This window comes from Mytilus trossulus, chromosome 3 (genome assembly GCF_036588685.1).
Source record: "Mytilus trossulus isolate FHL-02 chromosome 3, PNRI_Mtr1.1.1.hap1, whole genome shotgun sequence".
NCBI lineage: Eukaryota > Metazoa > Mollusca > Bivalvia > Mytilida > Mytilidae > Mytilus > Mytilus trossulus.
The window spans coordinates 81,100,063-81,125,374 of record NC_086375.1 but is presented as its reverse complement, the minus strand read 5'-3'; the positions used below and the strand labels follow the sequence as shown (position 1 = coordinate 81,125,374).

The 25,312-nt window shown below is 30.6% G+C and overlaps 1 protein-coding gene across 4 annotated transcripts in view; it reads right to left on the bottom strand.

Moving 5' to 3' along the window:
• Window positions 1–25,312, bottom strand: part of LOC134712582 (myosin-VIIa-like) — a 98,242-nt gene that overhangs the window by 47,547 nt on the left and 25,383 nt on the right. For all 4 annotated transcript variants that reach the window (XM_063574290.1, XM_063574292.1, XM_063574291.1 and 1 more), the window contains exons 6-17: window positions 22,455–23,029; window positions 20,896–21,045; window positions 16,203–16,295; window positions 12,914–12,988; window positions 12,103–12,153; window positions 10,306–10,542; window positions 9,850–9,989; window positions 8,426–8,543; window positions 7,707–7,862; window positions 6,401–6,512; window positions 5,901–6,007; window positions 5,528–5,685 (exon numbers count right to left, since the gene is read on the bottom strand). In XM_063574290.1, coding sequence (XP_063430360.1) covers window positions 5,528–5,685; window positions 5,901–6,007; window positions 6,401–6,512; window positions 7,707–7,862; window positions 8,426–8,543; window positions 9,850–9,989; window positions 10,306–10,542; window positions 12,103–12,153; window positions 12,914–12,988; window positions 16,203–16,295; window positions 20,896–21,045; window positions 22,455–23,029 — 1,972 coding nt within the window. The remainder of the gene's footprint in view (window positions 1–5,527; window positions 5,686–5,900; window positions 6,008–6,400; window positions 6,513–7,706; window positions 7,863–8,425; window positions 8,544–9,849; window positions 9,990–10,305; window positions 10,543–12,102; window positions 12,154–12,913; window positions 12,989–16,202; window positions 16,296–20,895; window positions 21,046–22,454; window positions 23,030–25,312) is intronic.

Genomic DNA, 25,312 nt, shown 5'->3' with positions numbered 1-25,312 from the left:
TGCAAGTTAAGTACCTTGTGTTATAATAAGGTATATAGGATTTTTTTTCTGAGACAAGTGCCTGTGCTCATAGGTCTTACTCAAATCTTTTTGACAATCTGCAGACATCCTCAACTTATAAAAATAATATTGAAAAAAGCCTTATTAGCTATGGTTCTGAAGCTAATTTAGACCCTAATACATTAAAAACCAAAAAAATTAAAACCCACATGTTGGCAACAATCTTTTTTGGGATAGGGATAATAAATTTTTCAAAAACAAAAAAATCTGTGTTTTTCTTTTACAAGTCAATACTGCCAAGCTTAGGGTAACCAAATAAGATAAGCTTTGAAAGCTGTGATTCCGACAACTTGTTAACATATAGTGCATAGATTTTATCCTTCTCACTGTAGCAAGTTAAAGTGATATGATGGAATGAAATGTAATTATAGAGTACTTGATGGACAATCTATTTCCATTATCTGATCCAGGATAATCATTCTGTTGGAGGGACAGATCCATTACTTAATCAATGCCACAAATTACAGCGCAAAATTGGTTTTAAAAAATAACACTCATCAGACTATCGATGGAATGTAGGAAAGCATTCAAATTTTATGAAGCGTACATTCTACAATTCCCAACCTGATCAGCTTGACACTTTATGAAGGAGGATCTTTAAGTTTGCTTCAAGTTATTCATAATTTCATGCTTAGTGATCAGTTTACAGAGATATTGACCTGAATTGTACGTTATTTAAACAAGGCAACAAAATCAAAGTTCCTCATAAATATCTAATGTCTAAATAATAAAAGTTGGTATAAATCCATTTCACAGATGCTAGCAGATATGCACCTTATGTTGTAACTACAATCCTCTTCCTTTTTTTACAAATGTGACCTACCAAATTAGAATTATTACTAGGTGTTTACTAACATGATCAACATGACAGGTGCCATGTGGAGCAAGATCTGCTTAACCTTCTAGAACACCTGAGATCACCTCCAGTTTATGTTGGGGTTCTTGTTGCATGTTGTGTTTTGTGTACTATTGTATGTCTTTTTCTTTTTAAGCCATGATGACATCAGTTTATTTTAGACTTATGAGTTGGGATGTCCCTCGGGTATCTTTTGTCCCTCTTTTATCTGAATGCAGCCAAATCAAAGATGGGTGTAAAAATAGTTTTTTTAAAGAATTAACTGACTACCCCTTACTCTAGATGTTTTATCCCTGTTAAAATTATATCAAGCTGACAAACAATTAGAATTCCTTAATATTACCTTGTGATAAATAAAATAACCTGTACCACAAAGGCAAATAAATATAATATAATTGAGATTTTTCCCATAAATACTAGCCTTATCTTTCAATATCAAATTGTTAGCCTTAATGTCAAGGGGGAAACTTACAATATATACCTCATAAAGTGATTGCAACATGCAAGTTAACCTGTAAATTTTAACAGCAATATCTAAATATAATCAATCAACTGGTTATGTTTAGCGAATAAGTGCTTTTAATATATTTACCAGTAGAAACAGAACAAAAAGATAGCTGATAATATACATTTTCTTCATTTTAAAATCTTTTATAATATAGATCTACATAAACATTTTTAAAGAACACATTTCTCTAAACACATGTGTAAATGTTTCATAAGACAAAAGCAAAAAATCCTTGAATTCCAACTTAACTAAGCGACAGACTCGTAAAACATAGGAGAGACAGCAAAAGACAAAATATAAAAGTGCTAACTTAACACCACACAGAAAGACAGATAATTATGCAACACAAAACTCATAAACACTAGGGTTGAATTGAAGCGTTCTCAAAAGGAAAGAAGTTCCCGTATCTTCTACTAGTGACACCTGGTGATCAGACATTTGCACAAATCATTCCCCAGTTACAGTATCAAGAGTACAAAAGCACTTTAGAGAGTCGAGAGAACAAGTGAACTCTAGCAACAGTATCGAAAGTACAAAAGAACTCTGCAGTCTTGAGAACATGTATCAAGAGTACATTTGTTAAAGTGAATGAACAATTGAGGGTAAAATTTACAGCCCAGGGCAGGTGCTTTTTTATGTTGATCCAAGAAATTGCAGATTTATAGTATGTAATATCAGGGTAAACCGATCAATGGAAAATTTTCCAATACGTCATAAATGTTTTATCCACATAAATTTGTTCCATGTGATGGCATTTATAAACAATAATGGATCTTTATCAAAATATGTCATCAAATAATTTATATATTAATTTGTATATGATCAATAAGACTAATTGTAAATACTCAGTAGAATTTTGTGAGTAAACAAATATTTCATTATAGTAAATGTGACCATTATCTAGAATCAAACATTAAATCCCAATGTAATCATTGATGTAGAATGCTTGTAATGGAATATTATTAAATACATCATTCTAATATGGCATAAACTCCTCTTTTCAATATTCCTAGGAAATAAATAACTTTTTTTTTTAACCAATCAAAATTCCCATTTAAAGAAATAAATTGGAAATGCCATGTAGGAATAATTTGATATCTGCCGGAAAAATATTATGGCAGTTAAAATACTGAGATGCATGAGTTAGTATGTACAGGTGTACAGGAACAGTAATATTCAGAAAGTATAACCTAAAATTTTGTACAACTGACTATTTTGAATCAATCAGTTTAAAGTTACAAGTATAATGTCATCAATTTTCTTGAGTGAATTGATTGATTGATTGTTGGTGTTCAAAAGTCAGTTATAAGCGTCACTTTTAGGCTATTTTGTGGCAGTCAGTTTTTATGGGCAAAGGAAGCTTTGATAGCCGGGAGAAACCACGACCTTTGAAAGGAAAACTAAATTAGATTTTTTTATAAAAACATGTAGCAACACAAAGTTTACATGCACTATAATATAAATATAAATCAGCCTTTTTTTGTCCCTTCATTTTTTTACAGTAATTTTGTTAATGAGAATTTTCCAATAATATAGTGTTTCTGAACTGAATTATTGATACATAAGTATGATCAACATTTGTTTTAGTATGATTCTAAAGAATGATTATTGATAAAACCAGTATTTGCAGGAGGATGCAAAAGTCAAGTTATTGAAAACCAGCTCAGTAGAGAGTAAAAAATGTCAGCATTATCTATGTCTACAAAGTCATATTTTTGTTATATACATTATATTCCCGTAAGAACCAATAATGAGGCTTGCAGTTCTATGTGTTCAAATATCTATCAAGAAGCTCCTGAAAAATCTGTAATGACTTATGAAATAGTCAACATAATATCTGTGTGTCAGTTTCCCCCCCATAATCTATTTAAACTAATAATCATCATCTTTATTGGAGAGAAAAACTTAAAGCTAATGCTTATCAACATTGGAATTGTGAAAATAATTTTCCAATGCTCAGTGATTTCACCAAAATTTGGAATAGGTTCATTATTGTAATGTCATCTCTAAATTCTGCTCAAAGTAATATAAACTTTATTGATTTGGCAATGTTTTCAATATATAAAATCTTAAAATCAAAAATACCATGAATGATTGCAATAAAATATGTCTGATTGGTTGAAATCAATTTATTTGTAATCTATGATTGTGTAATACATATATTTATGATGTAAAGTACATAGATTAAGAAGACAATCATGTTTAATACTGTAGTCAGATTCTATATAAGTAATATGTGTTAGCCTGAAATTACTAGAATTTTATTGAACTCTGACTTTTGCATAGGGCAGTTGAAATCTAAGCCTTTAAAAGACATCAACAATTACCACAGAAAAGACAAATAGAACAAGCATTCTTAGAGTATTGCATGGCAATACATAGTTCCCTACCCTGGATTTCACCTTTCACCCTTAGATATTTTAATTGGAGATTCTGACTTACACATAAGTATATACACTATATGATAAATGAAATGCATAATCTTTTTTATACTACTTTTAAATATGAAACTACATGTACATGTTTATGAAGTGTTTACTTAATCATTTATGCATATGAATATCTTCAATTATTATGATTATGTTATAAGTGATATGATAGTGAAAGTGATAAGATAAAATGAAATTTGTAATGACTGTAAAATCTTTCAAAGAAATGAACTTTTAGATTAAAAAATAATCGTGCAAAGAATTTCTATAAAATAAATGCAATATTTTAGGATTTTTAAAATATCTGAACAAACCACAATACCTCGGATTCCTGTAAACAGATTTGAATCGATTAATTATAATTTTTGGTAAAATAAGAAGTTGATCATGAGTCTAATCTTGTTGAAGGGCCTACTGATTAGTTTATAGAATTTGTAGATTAATATGCAAGATAACTCATCAATCTCAATTAACCTGAAACAGGTTCCATTTGTTTGCCCCTGTCCTAAGTCAGGAACCTGTTGTTCAGTGGTTATAGTTGGTTGATGTGGTTTATAAGTGTTCCCCATTTTAATGTATAGATTAGACTGTTGCTTTTCCTGATTGAATGGTTTAACACTAGTCATTTTTGGGGCCCTTTATAGCTTGTTGTTTGGTGTGAGCCAAGGCTCCGTGTTGAAGGCAGTTCCTTGACCTATAAGGGTTTACTTTCACAAATTGTTATTTGGATGGAGAGTTGCCTCAGCGGCACTCATACCACATCTTCTTATATCTATGAAATACATATGACATGAAAATAAAGGATATTTCTAAATTATCAAAGCTATTAAGCTGAATAAATAAGAAACTTGAAAATTATTCTCTGTTTTGAAATGTATTTTGTCCTGTTTTAGTATTAATGTGTAAAGGGAGATAATCATAATTTAAACGACAGCTAATTCATATTACTAAAACACAAAACATTACAACATGATAAAAAAGAAACTAAATACAATTATACATTTTACCCTACCACACAAACACCGCTTCAAGTGTTGGTTCACTTGATAGAATTGCATGTATCAAAAAGGGCAAATTCTAAATTCAGCAATTTATTGTTTGTGTTGGGTAAATCATGACTTCAATACTAACAAAACATTTTTGTTCATGGGATGGAAGCTTAATTTGAAAAGTTGTTGATAAGTTAATGTCTTTAAAGCTTCACAACTTAAGGAATCTTCTGCCATTGAACGTTACAAAACTGATAGTATTAGATTTTCTGTACCAGGCATTTTACATGAAGAGCAGGAATGAATTTTTTTTTAGAAAAACACAACAATAAAAAAAGACACTTTCAGTTATACACACAACATCACACGAAAGCACAACACATTTTTAACATACTTTAGTTGTCTGATTAGTTCTGATCTGGTCATATTACTGAAACTATATAGTGATTTACATCAAAATAAACTCTTAATTTTCTTGATATATATGTTACAATTTTAAAATCTATAAAATATAATAAGTTTCAGAGAAAAAAAAAATGACTTCTATGTCATTTGGATCTACTGATTACAGAATGTAGTTGAATTTAAATTTAAATGAATACTTTATTAATGTGAAATGAATAAGCTGATAAAAGCATGGAATGATCTCGATGACAAATGAAGTAAAAGATGATGCAGTACTAACTTGATCATATTTTCAATAGCTTCATTATCTGCAGCTTCTTTCTCCCTGTCTCGTTTTTCTCTTTCCATTTCTTCTTTTCGTTTTCGTTCTTCTTCTTTCCTCTTTTGTTCTTTCATTCGAGTAGCTAACTTTCTTGCAAGGAATCCTCTTACATGACGCTTATGAAAAGAAATTTTAAGGTTAAATATATGTACTTTAAGAAATAATAATATGTATTCATTTATCTGCTAAAGGGCTGAAAACAATAATTTGAACATTCCTCGATACACTTAATAACCTGATCTAAAGTATTAAACATTCAAATTTATCTAGAACTTACTATCTTAAACTAGGAAAAATTAAAACCTTTAGAGATTTTGCCTTCAACACATACCTGAATAACAACAGCAGATCTTCTCTGTCTCTTAAACAGTAACCTAGATCTGCAGGCTCTGAAGTAGGCTTGTAATATCATCACTGCTTCTCTCATCCTTAGATATTCTGTAATTATTATCAGACAAGAAAGTCAGTTATCACTTGTATAAGACTTGGAGTAAAACAAATAAAATTATTCAAAAATTAAACATAGAAAGATAGTCTCTACTAAATCCAGATGGATTTACTATCATTTCTATGTTCAATGAATCGTAAGATTGGGGTAAAAACTCTAATTTGGCAAAAAATTTAGAAAGATTGTATCATATGGAACATATGTACTTAGTTTCAAGTTGATGGGACTTCAACTTCACCAAAAACTATTTTGACCAATAACTCTCTTCTTAAGCAGGACAGACAGACAAAAGAACAGAACACAGACCGAAAATATAATGCCCCTTAAATGGGGCATAAAAAAGGGTTTTCTTTTACACTAAAGAACCAAATTATGTGACTTACTATGTCTACAAGCAAATCCCTTCCATGTCCTCTGTATAAGTATAGCTTTCTTTGTTATGAAAACAAATCTTCTCTCTTCCAGTGGTTCAAATACTGAGTTCCTCATGAAAATCTGAAAATCATCATTGATATAAGGATAGTACAAGAAGGTCTAATAAAAAATAACTTTGATTCCTACAAACATCAAGATTCCATATTATTGTCTCAACAGAGAACAGAAAATCAAAGTTTCCTTTTAAACATTTCTCATTACAACTGACTGATTACTTGTAAACATTTGATACAACAATAGAACATTGGCTACTTAGCTTTATGTATTATGGTTTGTTGTGTGATAATATATAATTCTATTATCAAAGTCACTGTGCTTTTAACATTTATTTTCTTTTGTTATGTTTAGCACTACTGAATATTCTGTAGCATGGGTTTGGGACAAAGTTCTGCCCCTAATTTATCATGACATTTATTATTCTTTGTTAAATATTCTTTTGGACTAAACATTGGGTCATCTTTTTTGTGCATAGTTTTATTATTCTATTTTGACATGTTTTATTTTGCCTTTAAAACTTGATGATGGATAATTTGTATTTTATTTCTGAGAAAAACAAAACATCATTTGATGCCATGTATATTGCAATTATTCACAATAAACAATGTCTGATACAAGGAAAAAGACAAACAAAAAGTAAACTTGTATATCTTACTTATAAATTTTCATTATTATCTCCTTTTGGGAACTGATTTAAAAAAAGAATGTGTCCCAAGTACATGACTGCCCCATTCGCACTATCATTTTCTATGTTCAGTGGACCGTGAAAATGGGGGAAAATCTCTAATTTGGCATTAAAACTAGAAAGATCATATCATAGGGAACATGTGTACTAAGTTTTAAGTTGATTGGACTTCAACTTCATCAAAACTACCTCGACCAAAAACTTTAACATAAAGCAGAACAGAGGGACGAACAGACCAGAAAACATAATGCCCATAAATGGAGCAAAAAAATCGATAATGTGGTTAATCACATTCGTATAAATCTTTTTCACTGATCAAAAGAAGTATAATTTAATGGAGTTATTAGAAAAAAAGCAGAAAGTGTCACAGTAATGGACTATGTACAAAGCTTTTGTTCCACTTAATTATTTGCATTAACTACAGTTCTTGATCAGCATCTATCTTTAGATTTTTTACTTTTAAAGCACATTCCTTCTAGTAAAATTGTAATCTTTTTCTTTTTATGTCTAAAATAAAACTTGTTTAAAAGGGTGTCATCACCATGTAGATTTTGAATATACAGTATTCTCACCTGATTTTTTCCAACTTGCCATTCTGTTTTTGGAAGATCTAATAAGTTTAATATTTTTGTTGAGAGAGTTTTTGGTTCATCTCCAGGACTCAAGTTTGGTGTTAAACACTTGTATTTCTCTAGAAAGTTTTCATGAGGCACATGGATAGGATATCCCTAAAATGAAAATGAACAATCCATACAAAATCAAGATTAAGTGAGACTGGTGAGATCACCTAAGGCTTTTGAGTGGGGATAATGTTGCTCAATCTTCAGTTTTTTGTAGTGTTAATTATACTATTGTTAGTTCTTTTTTGCAATGGCCTTATCATTCATTTTTGACTTTTGACTTCAAATATCCCTGGATGACATCTTCCACTTGTCTTGAACAATGTACAAAAATGCATGACTGTTATTGAAATTTAAGGAAAAGCAGCAAAAATAATGCTATCAAAATTCAAAATGCGAGTGTTTATTTTTTGTTACTCCTTTCCAGTTGCAATATTTGCAATAATAAAAACACCACCAAAATTTCTGGATTTACAGCATTTATGTGTGTATTTTGATCATATTATAAATCAAATATAATGATCTCTATATTGAATTGCAATACTGTTGAGTGATGAGAGATACAAAATACTAAATACACTAGAGTTTTTAATTTGTAATATTCTGAATATCAAAGGTTGACTTTGGTAAATTGAATCAAAAGGAAAAGTTCAAGCTATAGTATAAGTTACCTCTCTTTTGATCCTAATAATATCCAACATTCCAGAATAGCTGAGCTGAGTAAGAACCTCTTTGTCATTATATACATTGGCTTTTTTGTCTGTGTTAGATTTAAGGCACCTTACATACCTAATAAAACAAGATATATTTCCTTCATATAAAACATTTAATTAATGTATAATTTTGATATGAAATGAAAATATGTGTCGTTTTATAATTAAAATGATTGCTGTCATAAATTTTCTAAGTTTGTAGATATTCTTTCATTTTTTTTTATTATTTTTTTAGCAAATGGAACATCTTTACACTTGACTGTCTTGTGTGTTATATCCTTATTTGTGTATGCTGTAAAATCTTTCTTTTTAATCTACACTAACATTCTCAGGATTGTCCAATACTTATGCTTCCTTGTTTCATCCAAAAACTGGCAGAATAAATATATATATGTGTTCTAATTTGTCTGTTTGTTGTGTGCTGTTGTTGGTTAAAAAAAGTTATTTCACCTAGGAAGGTACTCCACACATAAAGATAATGTGTCAGAAAGACAACTTGTAATGTAACAAATTAAACAGTCAAATCATTTAGGATTTGGTCAGCTAAAACCTCCCAGACAGACATGTACACCTTAAAATTCTTCCATACACAAAAATATAGTGCCCCTATTGCTTATAGTATCTGAGAAATAGACAAAACTACAAAAGCTACACATTATCCAATGAACCATGAAATTGAAGTCAAGGTTAGATGAAACAAGCAACTTGGAAATGTACATCTTACAATCAGTACATACTGTGGATTCATTATTATTCGTTGGATACCAATTTTTGTGAATTTCGTGGGAACAGGTGAACCACGAAATTAAATGTTCAATGAACACCGAATTTTCTATAGGCTTGTATGCAGATTTTGGCAAAACCACAAAATTAAATATCCACGGACAAGTTAATTTTTCTCAATCCACGAAAATTGGTACCCAAGAAAATAAATGAATCCACAGTACACCATATACAGTATATCTATTGATTATAGAATCTAAGATACAGACTTGACCACACAAATTTAACCTTCATCACTGATCTCTGAAATGAGGTTAAGGTCAGGTTTACCCTGTGTGACAGCCAGGTAGACCTTGCAAGGAATCCATTTACCAAACATAGTTAACCTATTACTCATAATCAAGCAGTCACTAAACCACAAAATTGAGGTCAATGTCAATGGACATGTGACAGACAAAACTTTATACCATAAGGTATCTGCATACAAGGAATGAAACCTGTATAACACCCAATTGTAATCCCTAGCAGTCTGGCAGGTGAAACAAATAAACCAAATGTGCATTTTAAAGGTCCCAAATTTTATAATTTGAGTATCTAATATCAATTTCAATGTTTCAAGAAAAGTGTATGCATGAAACTATAAGAGACAAACTACTAACCAAGGATTTGTAGTGGTCAGAATATCAACAAGAGCATTCAGTTGATGTTTAAATGTATCACCAACAGTTGGTTTCTTACTGGTTGTCCTAGAAATAGTTTGTCTTCCTCCCATATCTTCTAATTTTACTCCAAGTAAATCCTATAAAAGTAGACAAAAAGATTTAAGTCAGGTAACTTTGTTTGAGTGTGGTTATTAGATTGCTTCATTTTCAAGTCTTATTTGGAATTTCTAGTTATGTATTCCTGCTTCAAATACCTTGGCCCTAATGTTGTTTTTTTTTAGGTTTCTCACTAAATATTGTTAAAATATTTGAATTTCAAAAACTCTAAAAAATAATTCATATCCATAAAACAAAAACAAAATTCTAAACAGCTGAATTTACTTTAATTTTACATAAACCTACCAACACCATGTGTATCTTAACTTTAAATGTATAAACAAATAAATCTCATACCTGGAATCTGGTTAAATCTTGAACAAAAACATTAACAGAATTATGCATCATTTCAAACAGCATATCTTGTTGTGTGTCTTTGTTTTTATCTAGGAAGCCCTTGACTTTATATGTAACAGCACCAGCATAATGTTGTATACCAAACTCTATTTCCCACATCCGTCGGTCTCCTTTGATGTAGCATGGATGGCTCTCAAAAGCTTCATGTTGTTTTGTTATATACGATTTGTCAGTACCCTAAAAAGAGAATATATTCCAATATCTTTAATCTTTCTATCAAGTACATACTTAAAAGCACCTATCAAATGAGTTAAGCCCTATAAAAACTGATTGTGCTTTTGCTGTTAAGTTGTGCAGTTGTATCACTGTATCAGATTAAGGAAGGATTCAGTGGGCACAAACATGTTTAATCAAGTCACATTTTTTAATGCCTGTCTCAAGAAAGAGCCATCAATCCAGTGGTTGTTGTTGGTCACTCTCTGTAATAATTGTCAAAGAATATACTAGGCTGTTGGTTTTCTTTTTAGATGGTTTAAAATTTTGCTTAAGGATGTACTTAGGTGAGGTTTGGAAATGTGTGTCAAATGTTCGGACTCCTTGGTGTTTTTCCATACAACACAATGTAAAATATTTTGCCCCATAACACCCATTTATTTTTTCATATAAGATTAAATACCTTATGAAAGCTCATTTAGCAAAATTTTAGAAGATTCCTAATTTTCTTTCTTTTGTTTAGAGACCCAATAACACCAATGCAAATATAAGGTAAAAGACCGAGTCAGTCTTTTCCCGCCATATTCTAAATCTCAAATATTTCGAAAAGGAGGTCCATGACCTATCAATATTTTTAGCTTATTTTTATCCTTAATTGATGCTCTACCAGCTTATAGTATAAATTTTAACTTCTTAATTTATTGATTTTCATTTAACTGCACCTAAGTACATCCTTAATAACAATAATGCATGTAACAGCTTAGTGCAAGGTATTGGTTTTACTCATTTTTGTAGTGCAAGGTATTGTTTTTACTATTTTTTCTAGTGCAAGGTATTGGTTTTATTCTAGTGCAAGGTATTGCTTTTATTCATTTTTAAAGGTCTGCAGTTTTACACATCTCTGGGTTTTAATGACAAACAGTATTTTACTTATGCAAAAGACAGGAGATTTTCAACCCTGTCTTTTCATCAATCTCTTTAAACAAATCATGGGGTTTCTGTGGAGTCCAAATTGCTCTCATTATGGCCAGTTAAGATTTAGATGTTCATATATTTGTTACTTTTCTAAGATTTTCATACATATTATGATTAAGTATTTTAAATTCCCATAAATATATGATGGGGATAACTTGCATATGTTTCTTTAATTATGTAGGGAGCAAATTAACATAAATGAAATCTTGTTCTTTGTCAAAGTCAAACTTTAGAATAAATTATCAATATTTTACTTTGAATATTTTTCTTAACTGAAAAAGACATAATTTGTTAGGGACAGATGCAAACATATATGTATGGGAAATTGATAACTTTACAACTGATAAAAGTATTCTTTTTTTGTTAACATTAACCTGGTAAGCCGCTTTCCCTAAGTTGACTTTGTCTTCAGAATAATTCATATTTTTATTATTATCAATTGCTTTAAAACATAATATATCGGTCCATTTTCCCGTGTAACAGGAGGCAAATGGAATATTTTCTCTTGACTGAAAAAGACAAAACTAATATGTATGTAGATGGGCAAAAGACATTCAACAAATTGCAGTTTACATCTAATGTATTAAAACCCCAAATATTTGTTCTTACCTGAGGAAATCTACATTCTTCATCTACACTTTTTAAGATACATCTTGGAGACTGTAAAAAAAAAATTATACCTTTTAATTTGTTATATATGATGCATACATAAAAATCTTACCTGCCAACTTTTTAAAACCTTCAAGGGGGCCTTCAAATATATTTTGATATTGTTTTGGTTTCTTCATACTTTTACAAGCCCATAGCCATTGTAAAATTAATTGCTGTTTAAAATTGTGGACAAAATTGCTCTTTCAAAATTTCCATTTGGATGCCTCCATGGGGAAAATCCCCCACAAACAGTGACAGTTGGCAGGTATGTAATATTAAAGGGACCATGTGTACTTAGTTTTGAGTTGATTGGACTTCAACTTCATCGAAAACTACCTTGACCAACAGTTGAACCAAAAAACTGGAACCGGAAGCCTGACAGATGAATGGATGGACAAACAAACAAACAGATGCACTGGACAAAAAAAACATAATGCCCTGGGGCATTAAAAAAATATGCTTTGATTTAATGTTGGGTCTATTTTTATGCCTAATTAGGTTTTCTTAATTTCAGTATATTCTTTTGTCCATTTCAAAAATATCTTGGTACAATGTATAACAGGAGTGATGTGTATTTGGTCCTTACATAATTGGAATAAGGCTTAAACAGTTTATTTTAATTTAGAAATGTCTACATTTTATAAGACATTGAGTCTTATTTAGACGAACGCACGTCTGGCGTACTAAATTATAATCCTGGTACCTTTGATAACTATTTATAAATCAATTTATTCTGTAAGAATGCTAATTTGCATACAATAAAACCAACCTTTTCAATGAGCTCTAGACATGGTGAATTATCAGTGAATGTGATGTGTGCAAATTCTATTTCTTCTTCTTTATACTGAAAAGGAAATAGTAAACCTTTAAGTAAATAAAAAGAAAGCTATAAATAGAAGTTCTAAAATGCTTATGTCGCTCACCTGGATCTATGTAAATCTGTAGCAATGGCCATCCTCCAACATTGCAGACTAGAATACAATTCATGAATAAAATCTTTTGTTTGTTGATTTGTAAGTTTTCAACAAGAAAACACAACAATTGGTTTAAATCATAGTTCAAAGACAATAACTTCTATTTCAGCTATTTCACTTATTTGTAGATCTTATTTTGTTGATCCTTTTTGCTATGTACAATTTTACTCTTACTTATATATATGGTTTGTGCAAAAAAACAAAATTTGTCAAATATTAATTAAGGACAAAAAATGATAAGAATTTGGCAACAAGTTTGGTAAAAAAGACAGTAGGAAGATTTACTTGCATGGTATGACACTATTTTAAGTATACATAACAGTCATAGTGGTTAGCAGACAGGATCTTCAAACACATAAACAAGAGACACAGAGGTTGATTGTGGCCAAGTTTGGTTATAATCTGTACGGTAGTTTTGAGGGAGGTCTTTGTTTGCAAAAGTTCACTTACAATGATAACAAAAGTTAACATACAATGACAGAGGATAGAACATTTTTCTCAGAATTGTTATTCAATATAAACATAAGGTTTTATACATTGGATTTTCGATATCACAAACTAGTCAAAACATTTACTAAATTTTATCATCGGTATAAAGACATCATTCGTAAATATAGCTCAACATGCTGACTTCTAATACGTTCAGGTATTTCACATCCAATTTTTTATGGAAATATTCTTTATAAAGCACAAAGGTGTCAGTATTCACCTCAGAAACTTACAAAACCTTTGAATAGACTTATTAAGAAGGGATATAATTACGATACTGTTGTCAAGTCATTAAAGATTGCATATTTTGGCGTTAATATTGATTCACTGATAAGGTCCATGCATCGGAACTAAACACATTTATTCTAAAAACAGTTGTTGGCATGACACGGGTTATGTTCTTCTCATATATGTTATGATGGTATGATACTAAACCCCTAACGGGAAGGATTGTGCCTGATGTTCATATGATGAAATCATAATCTTTCAGTCAGTTTAATTGAAGTCTGGAGCTGGCATGTCAGTTAACTGCTAGTAGTCTGTTGTTATTTATGTATTATTGTCATTTTTTTTATTTTCTTTGGTTACATCTTCTGACATCAGACTAGGACTTCTCTTGAACTGAATTTTAATGTGCGTATTGTTAAGCGTTTACTTTTCTACATTGGTTAGAGGTATAGGGGGAGGGTTGAGATCTCACAAACATGTTTAACCCTGCCGCATTTCTGCGCCTGTCCCAAGTCAGGAGCCTCTGGCCTTTGTTAGTCTTGTATTATTTTAATTTGTTAGTCTTGTATTATTTTAATTTGTTAGTCTTGTATTATTTTAATTTGTTAGTCTTGTATTATTTTAATTTGTTAGTCTTGTATTATTTTAATTTTAGTTTTAGTTTTAGGTCCAGCTGAAGGACGCCTCCGGGTGCAAGAAAATCTCGCTACATTGAAGACCTGTTGGTGACCTTCTGCTGTTGTTTTTTATTTGGTCGGGTTGTTGTCTCTTTGACACATTCCTCATTTCCATTCTCAAATTTATAGCTAAGACTCATGGACAGAAGAATTTTCTGATGCACCACTAGTTCATCACCAAACCTCAAGGGATTTCAAAGGAAACAATTTTTGTACAAATGCACAGGGTTGGCTCAGCTGAATTAGGTTTTTGACCATGGATTTAATTATATAAATTTCTTCATTTTACCACACACCTTTAAGAAGTGGTGAATAATCATGCAAAGTTTCATTTCCCAACTAAAAGGGTTTGAAAGTTGGAGAGTGGAACTGTTTTTTTGTAAATTACATGTATGCACAAGGGTGACTTAAAGTTAAACTAATGTTTAACAATGACTATCACTGTACAGCCTTTTTCCTAGTAGTAGTTGAGAATAAAAATGCCAAGTTTCAGTCCTATACTTTAAGGGGTTTGAAAATTAGAGACCTAACATAATTTGTAAGGGACGGATGCAAACATGTATGTATGGGAAACCGATTACTTTACAACTGATACAAGTATTCTTTTTTATTTGTAAACATTAACCTGCTTTCCCTTACTTGACTTTGTTTTCAGAATACTTCATATTTATTTTATTATTAATTACTTTAAAACATAATATATTGGGAAGTCCATTTTTCCTTGTAATGGGAGGCAAATGGGATTTTTTTTAACATTATTTGCACAAAATTTTCTAAAATTAAAACATTTGAGGACATCATGAATGTGATTATTGAAAAGTGTCTTGAGTCAAACAGTTATACAAAGGAGAAGGTTATATTTTAAGGCTTATATGGTCATGCTTTCTGCTAATTCACCAGATACAAAACAATTATTGTTTTTTTTTCAGAAAATGAAAGTACATGTCATAAGGAAGTGACTGTTTTAAGCTAAACAATTTACAATTTTAACGAATTCAATCTCATTTCAAGGCTGTAAAATCCATTAAAAGGAAACTCTTTTTAAACAATCCCCTCACCATTTTGTTCACTGTTTTATTAACTACAAAGATTAAGTTTCATTCTGCAAATTTGATAGAAAAAAATATAGCCAATTTTACCACCCGCATTATACCCAATAAGCTGAGTCTGTATTCAAATAATACAGAAAGTTATGGTGAGAGGATTAGAGAGGAATTTTTGTTATAATGAACAAAGAAGCTCAAGTTTTACAGTATATGATTCAAAGAGGAATAACTCTACTGTGCTTAAGATTTTGAACTTTTCAACCTTTCATTTAAACATTTATAGGAAGCTAAAAATCAATATTTTGTCATGAATAATTCTTGTAATTTTTTACTTTTCTTACTTGATACTCTAGTTTGTTAGTAATAGAAGAAATCAACCAAAAAAATGTGCATTTCTAAACTAATATTATTTAAAGAGGAAACACCTTTTTTTCAATACAGGTGTGCCAAAAAAATCACCTAAGATATTGTTTTATTGTTATTGATAACAAATTTTGTCTGCTATGGCTTAAAAGTATATTTGGGTATATTTATTTACATCATAAAACCACAGCCCTGTACAACCTGTGGTTTTTATTTGACAGTACATACATGTATTTTACATTTATCAGGAGATGAAAGTTACACCTTATCTCTTCACTTACTATTTCCTGTTCTATAGCAAACACATAGTGATTGAAGAATCTGTGCAACTTCTCGTTTGTATAGTTGATACAGAGCTGTTCAAAACTGTTTATCTGTAATGAGATAAAAGGTACACCTGCTTAATTACTGCTATATAAATATGCTAAGGTATTAGCCAGAACTTTACTCTTGTTGCTAATCACCATATCAATAACCTATAAATTAAATTAATATTAAATATACAACTAATATTTATGAAAAATGTTTATTAAAAAACCAAACACAATGTGTTACTGTTTAACTGTTATCTAAAATAGAGGTGATAATAAGTTCTTGGTAAAATAAGGTTTAGTTTTGGACTGATGTTTTTAATAAAATCTCAATAACCTTTAATGAGAATAATATGACAATATACATGCAAATTAGACATTAAAAACATTCTATGATAATTTAAAATTTGTAAAGTGATACATACATTGTAGTACTATAATGTATAAGAACACTTGACATATTTGGAATTTTTTGTCAAACTGTACATTTGACAGGTGTATAAACCAGGTTTAGAGCGATATGAAAACACTGATAATCTTTGTCTTTAGAAGATAAATTTTGTCATGAAATATTCATTATAAATACGGTACTGTAAAATTCAATCATAGTCAGTATAGTTTGGTTCTAAATATATTTCCCAAATAAAAACTGATTGTCAAGAAATAGCACACTATATGTAAAGTGCTGAAAGTGGCATCTAACACCAATGAATCAATCAACTTTAAGACATCAGTTACTTTATAAAACCTGGTTTTACATTTGTCAACAAAAATAGCTCTAAAATCCTGGATCTGAACTTTTGACAGCAGTTGGTGCCTTTTAAAAGCAATCTTTAGTAGAGATTTGAAAATGAGGTCCATGTCCATTATAACTTACTTAATATTACTTTGTTTTTGGTTACCGTAATGGTTAAACTTACAATTCTTGACTGATAATATATTGTGTTATATTTTGTGTTTTAAACATGACCCATATAGCTGTAATTTGCAAATAAAATTACTAACAAGTAACAACTGCTATTGAAAGTCATATAGAAGTGGGTCTCATTGGGTTCTAAGCGTGACGCGGGATTGTCGATTTTTTGTAAGCGTGACACGTGATAGTCAAACTATTGTTGCGTGAAAATAAATGGGAAATGAGATCTTGCAGGACCCGGGAAATGACTTAAAAATGAGAATTGCTTACGTACATAGTGTAAGCGGGATACAGGAATCTGACAAACCAGTAAGCGGGATCCGGGATCGGAACCCCCCAATGAGACCCCCGTAGAAATCTCAAGTTAATTATTCTTTCATATGTTTATCAGACCACAGATGAATTACATGCATTATTTACATGCTAATGTCTAATTACCTTTGTTTCTTACAAAAAAAAATACAGAAAATTAAAGAAAAATAGAAAATAACAAAAATGTCCCATGGCTCTATTCATCCCCTCTAGATATGATTTACGTCAACATTGGTAAACTTACAACTTACTAAAACTTAAACATTGTTTTAACGAATTTTTATTTTTTATATTTCACATGTTATCTGTCAGTTACTTTAATTATACAGGTAAGATATATGATACCTGTAAACTAAAGTCAACTAATTAAAGACAGAAACATACTTTAGGGATAAAGTATGAGCTAAATATCTGATAGGAAAACTCTGGTGCAAATTCTTTTCATTTTCAAGATTACTTCTGATGAGTGATAACTAAAACACATTTTCCAAAGAAGATCTGCTGACATAATTTTTGCAATTAGTAAATATTTTAATAAATAAAGTATTAAAGTAATTAAATATAAACAATTAAACAGTGAATACCCCCTAACCACTGCTGAATTTCTTGCTGTGAATAAATATTTTGTTCAGATACATATCATGGATAAAAATGTTTCCTTGCTGGTTTATCAATCATCTGATAAAACTGATATAAATTTTAACTTATCAGACTAGAACATTGTATTGGTGTCATGCTGTGATTCTTGTTCTAAGTTAAGTACATGAGAGTTCTAAATGAATCTCTATCTGTTCTTTCCTGTTACTGCATCCTCTGATAATATTTAAACAAAATCCAAAGGAAAGATATAGGCGGAAACCTGTGTCACAAAGTTAAGAAACATTGACATATTTGAAATAATAATCCATGCCCTTAGAAAATAATCTATAATAATTAAAAAGTTATTTTTATTAATAGAGTGACTTGACAAAAGGTTTGACTTCAAGTACTAATTATAATTGAGTTTAATGCGACTGTCATACAAGTGAAGATGTTTAACACTACAAAACCAGGTTCAATCTACCATTTTTCTACATTTGAAAATGCCTGTACCAAGTCAGGAATATGACAGTTGTTGTCCGTTCATTTTATGTGTTTTGTCATCTGATTTTGCCATTTGATTAGGGACTTTCCGTTTTGAATTTTCCTCGGAGTTCAGTATATCGGGGACTTTACTTTTCCAGCCATTTTGCACTGATGTGGTTTAAAGAAAACATCAATCAATCCATCAATGAAGGAGCCTGGAAAGCTCTTCAGACAATCATTCAAATCTTGTTTACATTTAATTTTCAAAGCAAAGATAGATGCCAAAATATTGCTGAAACGAAATTGGAAACCCTACATATATCATGTTTTTATATAACAAATGGTCAAAAAGCTGAAAGACCCCCCTCATAAATTATAATAAAGTATCATTCTGCATTGACAATAATATCTTGGATGTAGATAAGTGTCACCTTTGGCATGTTTGGGCTTACACCCTCCAGGTGTATCTTATACTCACTGAGAATATACTTTTATTTGCAGGGTTTAAATTTTCATGGTTTTCATCGATGTTTTTTTCCCTAAGAGTGTTCAACAAAAAATAACAACTATATTGTCCAATTCCAGACATGGAAAGATCTTATGAACCAACACACTATGAACTAAATAAACATTTTTCTGTCCAACTTCTGGACATATTTTTTCGCATTTAAAATTAAAGGAACACTAGCTACGAAATATTTAAAAAATAAAATATTATTTAATTTTGCTCAATCATTTAATTTATAAAATACAAATAATGCAATAATAATTCACTTTTAGCAGCCAGTACAGTTCTATTTTGTCAAAATAAGCTAAACAACATTGATTATGAATTATTTACTTGCAAGTCAATATTTCAAGTATTAATGTGAACTTCAATTTAACCCAATAGCTTCAGATGGATAACACATGAATTGTATGTGTAAAGTTATTTAAAGAAAAAGAATGTCAACATTGAAAGTGGAAAAAAGGTAAATCATTTGATTGACTAGTTCGGTTAACAAAAAATCTTTCTTATACAGGTAACAGCATTGATAAACATTTATTTTTCATCAATAATATCATATTAAATAGACCAAGAAAAATCCAACAGCATGAGTTTGCCTCATCTATTTATTTTTACATCGCTTATATGGTCATCAGATGACTGGATAGTTAATAAGTTGGCGTCTAGACTAAAATACACATGAAAGAAACTATGTATTTTCATGCCCTGCCCTGTCAATTGTTTATTTCAGACTTTTAATAATTTGGATAAATGTTTTACATTGTTATAAATCAAATATGAGAATTTGATAAAAATTGGTGAACAGAAATTTGACAGCTAGTGCCCCTTTAAGAATTGAACTGGTTAAAAAACTCTAAAATGTATGACTGTTAACCTTTTAATTCTCATCAGAAATAAGTTTTGTTCAATGAAAGTAAGATTTCCCGAGATGATATGGGATAATGAAGTGTCATATTATTCATAATTATCACATGAAAAAAAAGTTATGATTATATTTTGGGATAGATGAAATAATTAACATAGATGAATCAGATTTCCAAAAACAATTATTTCATTAAAAATATGATGATTTTTTTTTGTAGCAAGAGACATACAAATGAGTGAAAATGGCCAAGTTTTTGGTCCAATTTACCTTATGGTTTTTTAGTTATATTTTTTTGAAAGAATAAAGTCAAGCCAGAAGCTCACAACTGCAAATCCAGCTATGTAAGCAAATTATCACTAAGTATTTTTAAGGACACTTTCCTTTTATGCTACACAACATACTTGAAATGTGTAACCTTAAAATAAAGATGTCATATACTTGACAATTTATGACCTAATTAATAACCTCTGATTGATGTGTTCACAACAAATTATGCGTAACTGTACTACAATTTTAATGTACCAGATACTATTCATTCTGTACTTAAAAAGTTTGAAGACTACTCCTAGTGTAATGCCTTATGATCAGTATCTTGTCATGCTAGGGTCTAAGGGAACAATACCTGTCCTTTTTAAAAATGAATAATTCAACATGTTTTTTAACCCCTTTTGTAGAAAGTAGAATTTGACACAAATTTTGGATACTCAATAGCAAGGAAATTTTACCTACAAACATGACAAAAGAAAAGATTAAATAATAACCTATAGGGTACATGAATTTGTTTGGGGGGGGGGGCTTTATAGCTTGCTGTTCAGTGTGAGCCAATGCGCTATGTTGAAGACTTTACTTGACCTATAATGGTTTTCCTTTTACAAATTGTGACTTGGATGGAGAGTTGTCTCATTGGCACTCATACCACATTTTCTGATATCTATGAAATGTTTATATCTACAAAAATGTATTACTAATTTCTATAAACTGTAAAAAAGAAATATACCTCAAAGTTCTCAAATCCAAATATGTCCAAAACACCTAAAAATCTTGATTCATGTTGCCCTGGATTTGTACATTTATTGATAGCATCTACAAGCCAGGCAAATGATCTCGAGTATAAGGCTTTGGCCATTGCATGACGATTTTCACTCGCCTAAAATGAAAATAAGACATTATTTAACAATGAATAACAAGTTTTTTTACAGTATGGGATTCAATACCCATACTATTATGTTGTTTCTGTGAGATTCATAGAAACGTATCACTTCATTTATATGTTTTGAAGTTTTGTGTGACATCCATTTTCATTGAACTAGTACACAATTATATTTAGGGCCAAATGGGGGCCACCTCGGGTGCATGTTTCTTTCTGCCTTGAACACCCATTGGTGGCCTTTGGCTGTTGTCTGCTCTTTGGTTGGGTTGTTGTCTCTTTGACATATTCCCCATTTCCATTCTCAATTTTTATAAATTTAGCTTTTATGAAGTGATTCATTTACAATAATCATGATAATTAGAATGATAAGTCTATAGGCTTTGTTGAGGGAGAAAATTAAAATGAATGCTGAACAGCCTGAATCCTCCTTGTTGTAACTAGCTATACAGTCTACTTTAATTTTTAGATGAAGTAATTAAGAAATTCAAAATTCAACAAGAGTAAGGCTAAGCTCATTATCAAAGATCACTGAAAATGACGTATGCTGCTAGATAAACTATTGGTGTGTCATCTTGTTGAGACTTTTCTCATTGGCAACCATACCAGTCCACATCTTTTTTATATATAACCCTTACATTCTTTCTTTTTCACATGTGGGGTTTGAAATCACAACCTTAGTGCAGATGAACTACTTAGTTCAATTGGCTTCTGAGATTACTGAAAACCTGACATAAATGAGGTCAAGGTTAGACAATCTCTGTCAGACAGACATGTACACCCTCATTTAATACACCATATATATATTGGAAATATTACCTGGAACCCTAATCATAAAATCTTAGTGTCTACTAGTGAATCTACATGAAAATGATGTAAATGTCAGATGAATCCTGTCAGAAAGACATGTACACCTTTAAATCATTATGTACTCTTGTTGGAATCATAGAAAAGAACTCTTTCTGGATACAATCCCAAGGCTCACATAAATAAATAATAAAAATCAAAAGAATAGTACTGTTATTGCTGTTCTTCGTCAAAGTCACTGGGACATTTTTCTCAGTGCAAAACCTCTCATATCATCGCAAATTCAAGACTCATGTGGCACTGGTCATGACCTATTTCCTACAAAATCATAGAAAGTGACCTTAACAAGAAAACTTAGCCATGACTAGTGAATCCTGCAAACTGAATTCTGAACAGACATTCATTTGCATCTAATAGGGCTGAACTATTAACAGCAATATCTGAGAAACTGACCAAATCTCAAAAACAGAACACTGACTAAGGTATTGTCAATTTAAGGTTAAGCTTACAAAAGCCTTGTCTAACAAACATTCACATCATTCCAGTATTTTGTACACCAAATAAGTTAGTTTTAAGTACTATCCAGTAGTTTAAATACATACCTCTTGCACTTTAAACGGAATGCTTGTGACTGTTCCCCGAACCTGAATTTGTCTATATAAAAGAGAATCTATTAGCGGTTCTGCTTCAAATCCTAATAACATACAAATCATGTCTAATATCTCCTTATCCTTAGATGTCAAATCACTTTTTTCTCCTTCTACATCTTCAAACGTTAAATTACCTAAATGCAATATTGCGGAAATCACAGAAAATATTCCATCCACCATCTGATCTGGAATTTTTAACACATTCATAGCTAAACGTAGTCTATCAAACATTTTTGTATCATTAACACCATTTAAGGTTGTACATCCACTCTGACTTAAATAATAATAAGTATTTATTGGCTGAACAAAAAACTGTTCCCTGAATTCAGCACTAGCATCAGCACCAGCAATAAACTGATAAAAGACATGGTAGTTACGTTCATTTTTAGATTGGAATGTAATCCTGGACTGTTCCAGTAAGTAGTCTTGTACAATACATCCTTTAATTTGTTGAGAATCGTCAAAACACACTTGCATAAATTTTCCAAAACGACTTGAGTTGTCATTTCTTACTGTTTTGGCATTACCTATAAAGATAAAAAATTAATAAATGTCTACTAGCCTCAAAACATGGTCCTTGCTGCTGTTGTTCATTCAATTGCTTACTCTAGTATACATGGTATAGTAGTTAACCAAACATCAGAAAAACAGGAGTTAACCTACAGTATCTGATCAACTTTATTTGTAATTTTGAAATGTATACAAAACAAGAATATGTCCAAAGTACATGGATCATTTTCCATGTTCAGTGGACCGTGAAATTGGGGTAAAACATCTAATTTAGAACTAAAATGAGAAAGATCATACCATAGGGAACATGTGTTTTAAGTTTCAAGTTGATTTGAATTTCAACTTTATCAAAAACAAACTTGACTAAAAACTCTCACTACCATTTTCTTTGTTCAGTGGACCGTGAAATTGAGGTAAAATGATCTTATTCAGCATTATAATTAGAAAGGTCATATCATAGGGAACATGTGTACTAAGTTTAAAGTTGATTGTACTTCAACTTCATCAAAAACTATGGTGACCAAAAACTTCAACCTGAAGCCAGACAGATGGACGAACAGACGGACGCAAACCAGAAAACACAATGCCCTTCTACTATCATAGGTGGGGCATAAAAAGGTGCTAGATATACATCAATGAGACATCAAACCAACAACAAAATTATCCAAAAGCCATGTAGAGGTCATCATACACTGTGTAACAACAGACAAGTCTATGCAATATATCTACCAAGGATTTCTTTCAGCATTTACCTAGGAGTAGGACATCTCATTGGGTGTATAGGATTTTTACCAAAGGATATGTCAACTATGGACTTCTTTCATTATTTACCTACGACATCTGATTGGGTGTGTACAATATATTAACCCAAAGGTAATTCTTCTGAGGACATCTGATAGGGTGTATAGACCAAAGGATTCATCAACCCAAAGAAATTTATATCAAGGACTTGTAATTGGCTTGAGAAAAAGCATTTATTGATCTGAGAACAAATTTACCAAAATCATTTGCTTTGGTTGATAATAAGATTTGTTAATCCTAAAATTATAAAGGTCCTTTGAATATGTTAATTGGGTGTTATCGTGTATACATGTACACAGATTTTTCCACCATACTCTTGTTTCCAAGGATCTTTAATTAGATATATTCAAGCTTTTTTACACCAAATATTGTATCTACCAAGGCCTTAAATTTGGATAATTACCAGCATTAATGAAACCAAGGATATGCATCACCAATATTTTTTTAGGAATGGAACAAAGATTTTATCAATCTAAAGATATGTTTATCAAAGTCTATTAATTGGATGAGTTACATGTATATTGAGACAAACAAAATTCAAGTATAACTATTTTTTTCTTTGAGTGGTTATATCAAATCTTTTCAAAACCATCTCATACTTTAAAGATGACCAATTTATCCATTTGAGTTGTTAACCAGCATCATTGTATGATTGCAAGACCACTGGTGATCTTTTAGTGGATTATTTTTAAACCAATAAGGACATATACTTATATCATTACATATCATACACAAATGTCTTTCAAATAATACTGTTTACAAATAGCATGTAAACGGATGTTAAGCTGAACTTTCACAAGCCTTCAGAAAGACTTAGATTATCTTTTTTTACCAGAAATATCTCTTTTATACCAATATAAATTTCCTATCCTTATAGATGGTGAGTTTTTGGCTCTTGTAAAACTAAGTTCCTAGTTTGTGAACTTGATCTAATTAATAATATCCTGATGCATATAAATATATACAGGATGCTCTATTTTCAATAAAAATCACATAATACTTTCCTGTACAACAATGATATCATAGGAAAAAGGAAATCATATGATTTAATAAACTTCATGGAATCATAAGTTCTTCTTAATCATATATATTGGTGTTGAGTGTTAACTTTTTTTTCAGTAAAGGTATGGTGCACTTTAGATGTAAGCCTATTTTGGTTTGTTTTTGACACACTAGTCTAGAGATAGCAAATTTCCAACTTTTTTTTACAAGAAAGAACAAATTTGCATATTTTCACACACATTTGTTATTGAAAATATTTAATGTATACATGCAAGTACCACCTAGATATTTGCTTAAAGTTGTAGTAAATAAAGACAAACAAGTGGTAAATTATTTAGTTTGTACCCTCATGCCATATCATTAAGAATTTGAATGTCCAAAACTATGTAAAAAAAAAATAAAAGACACATGGCCATATTGCATAGTATGTTTTTTTTTATATTAAAAAACAATGGTGAATGTTCTATACTGACATTTAAATTTATGAAATATGAAAT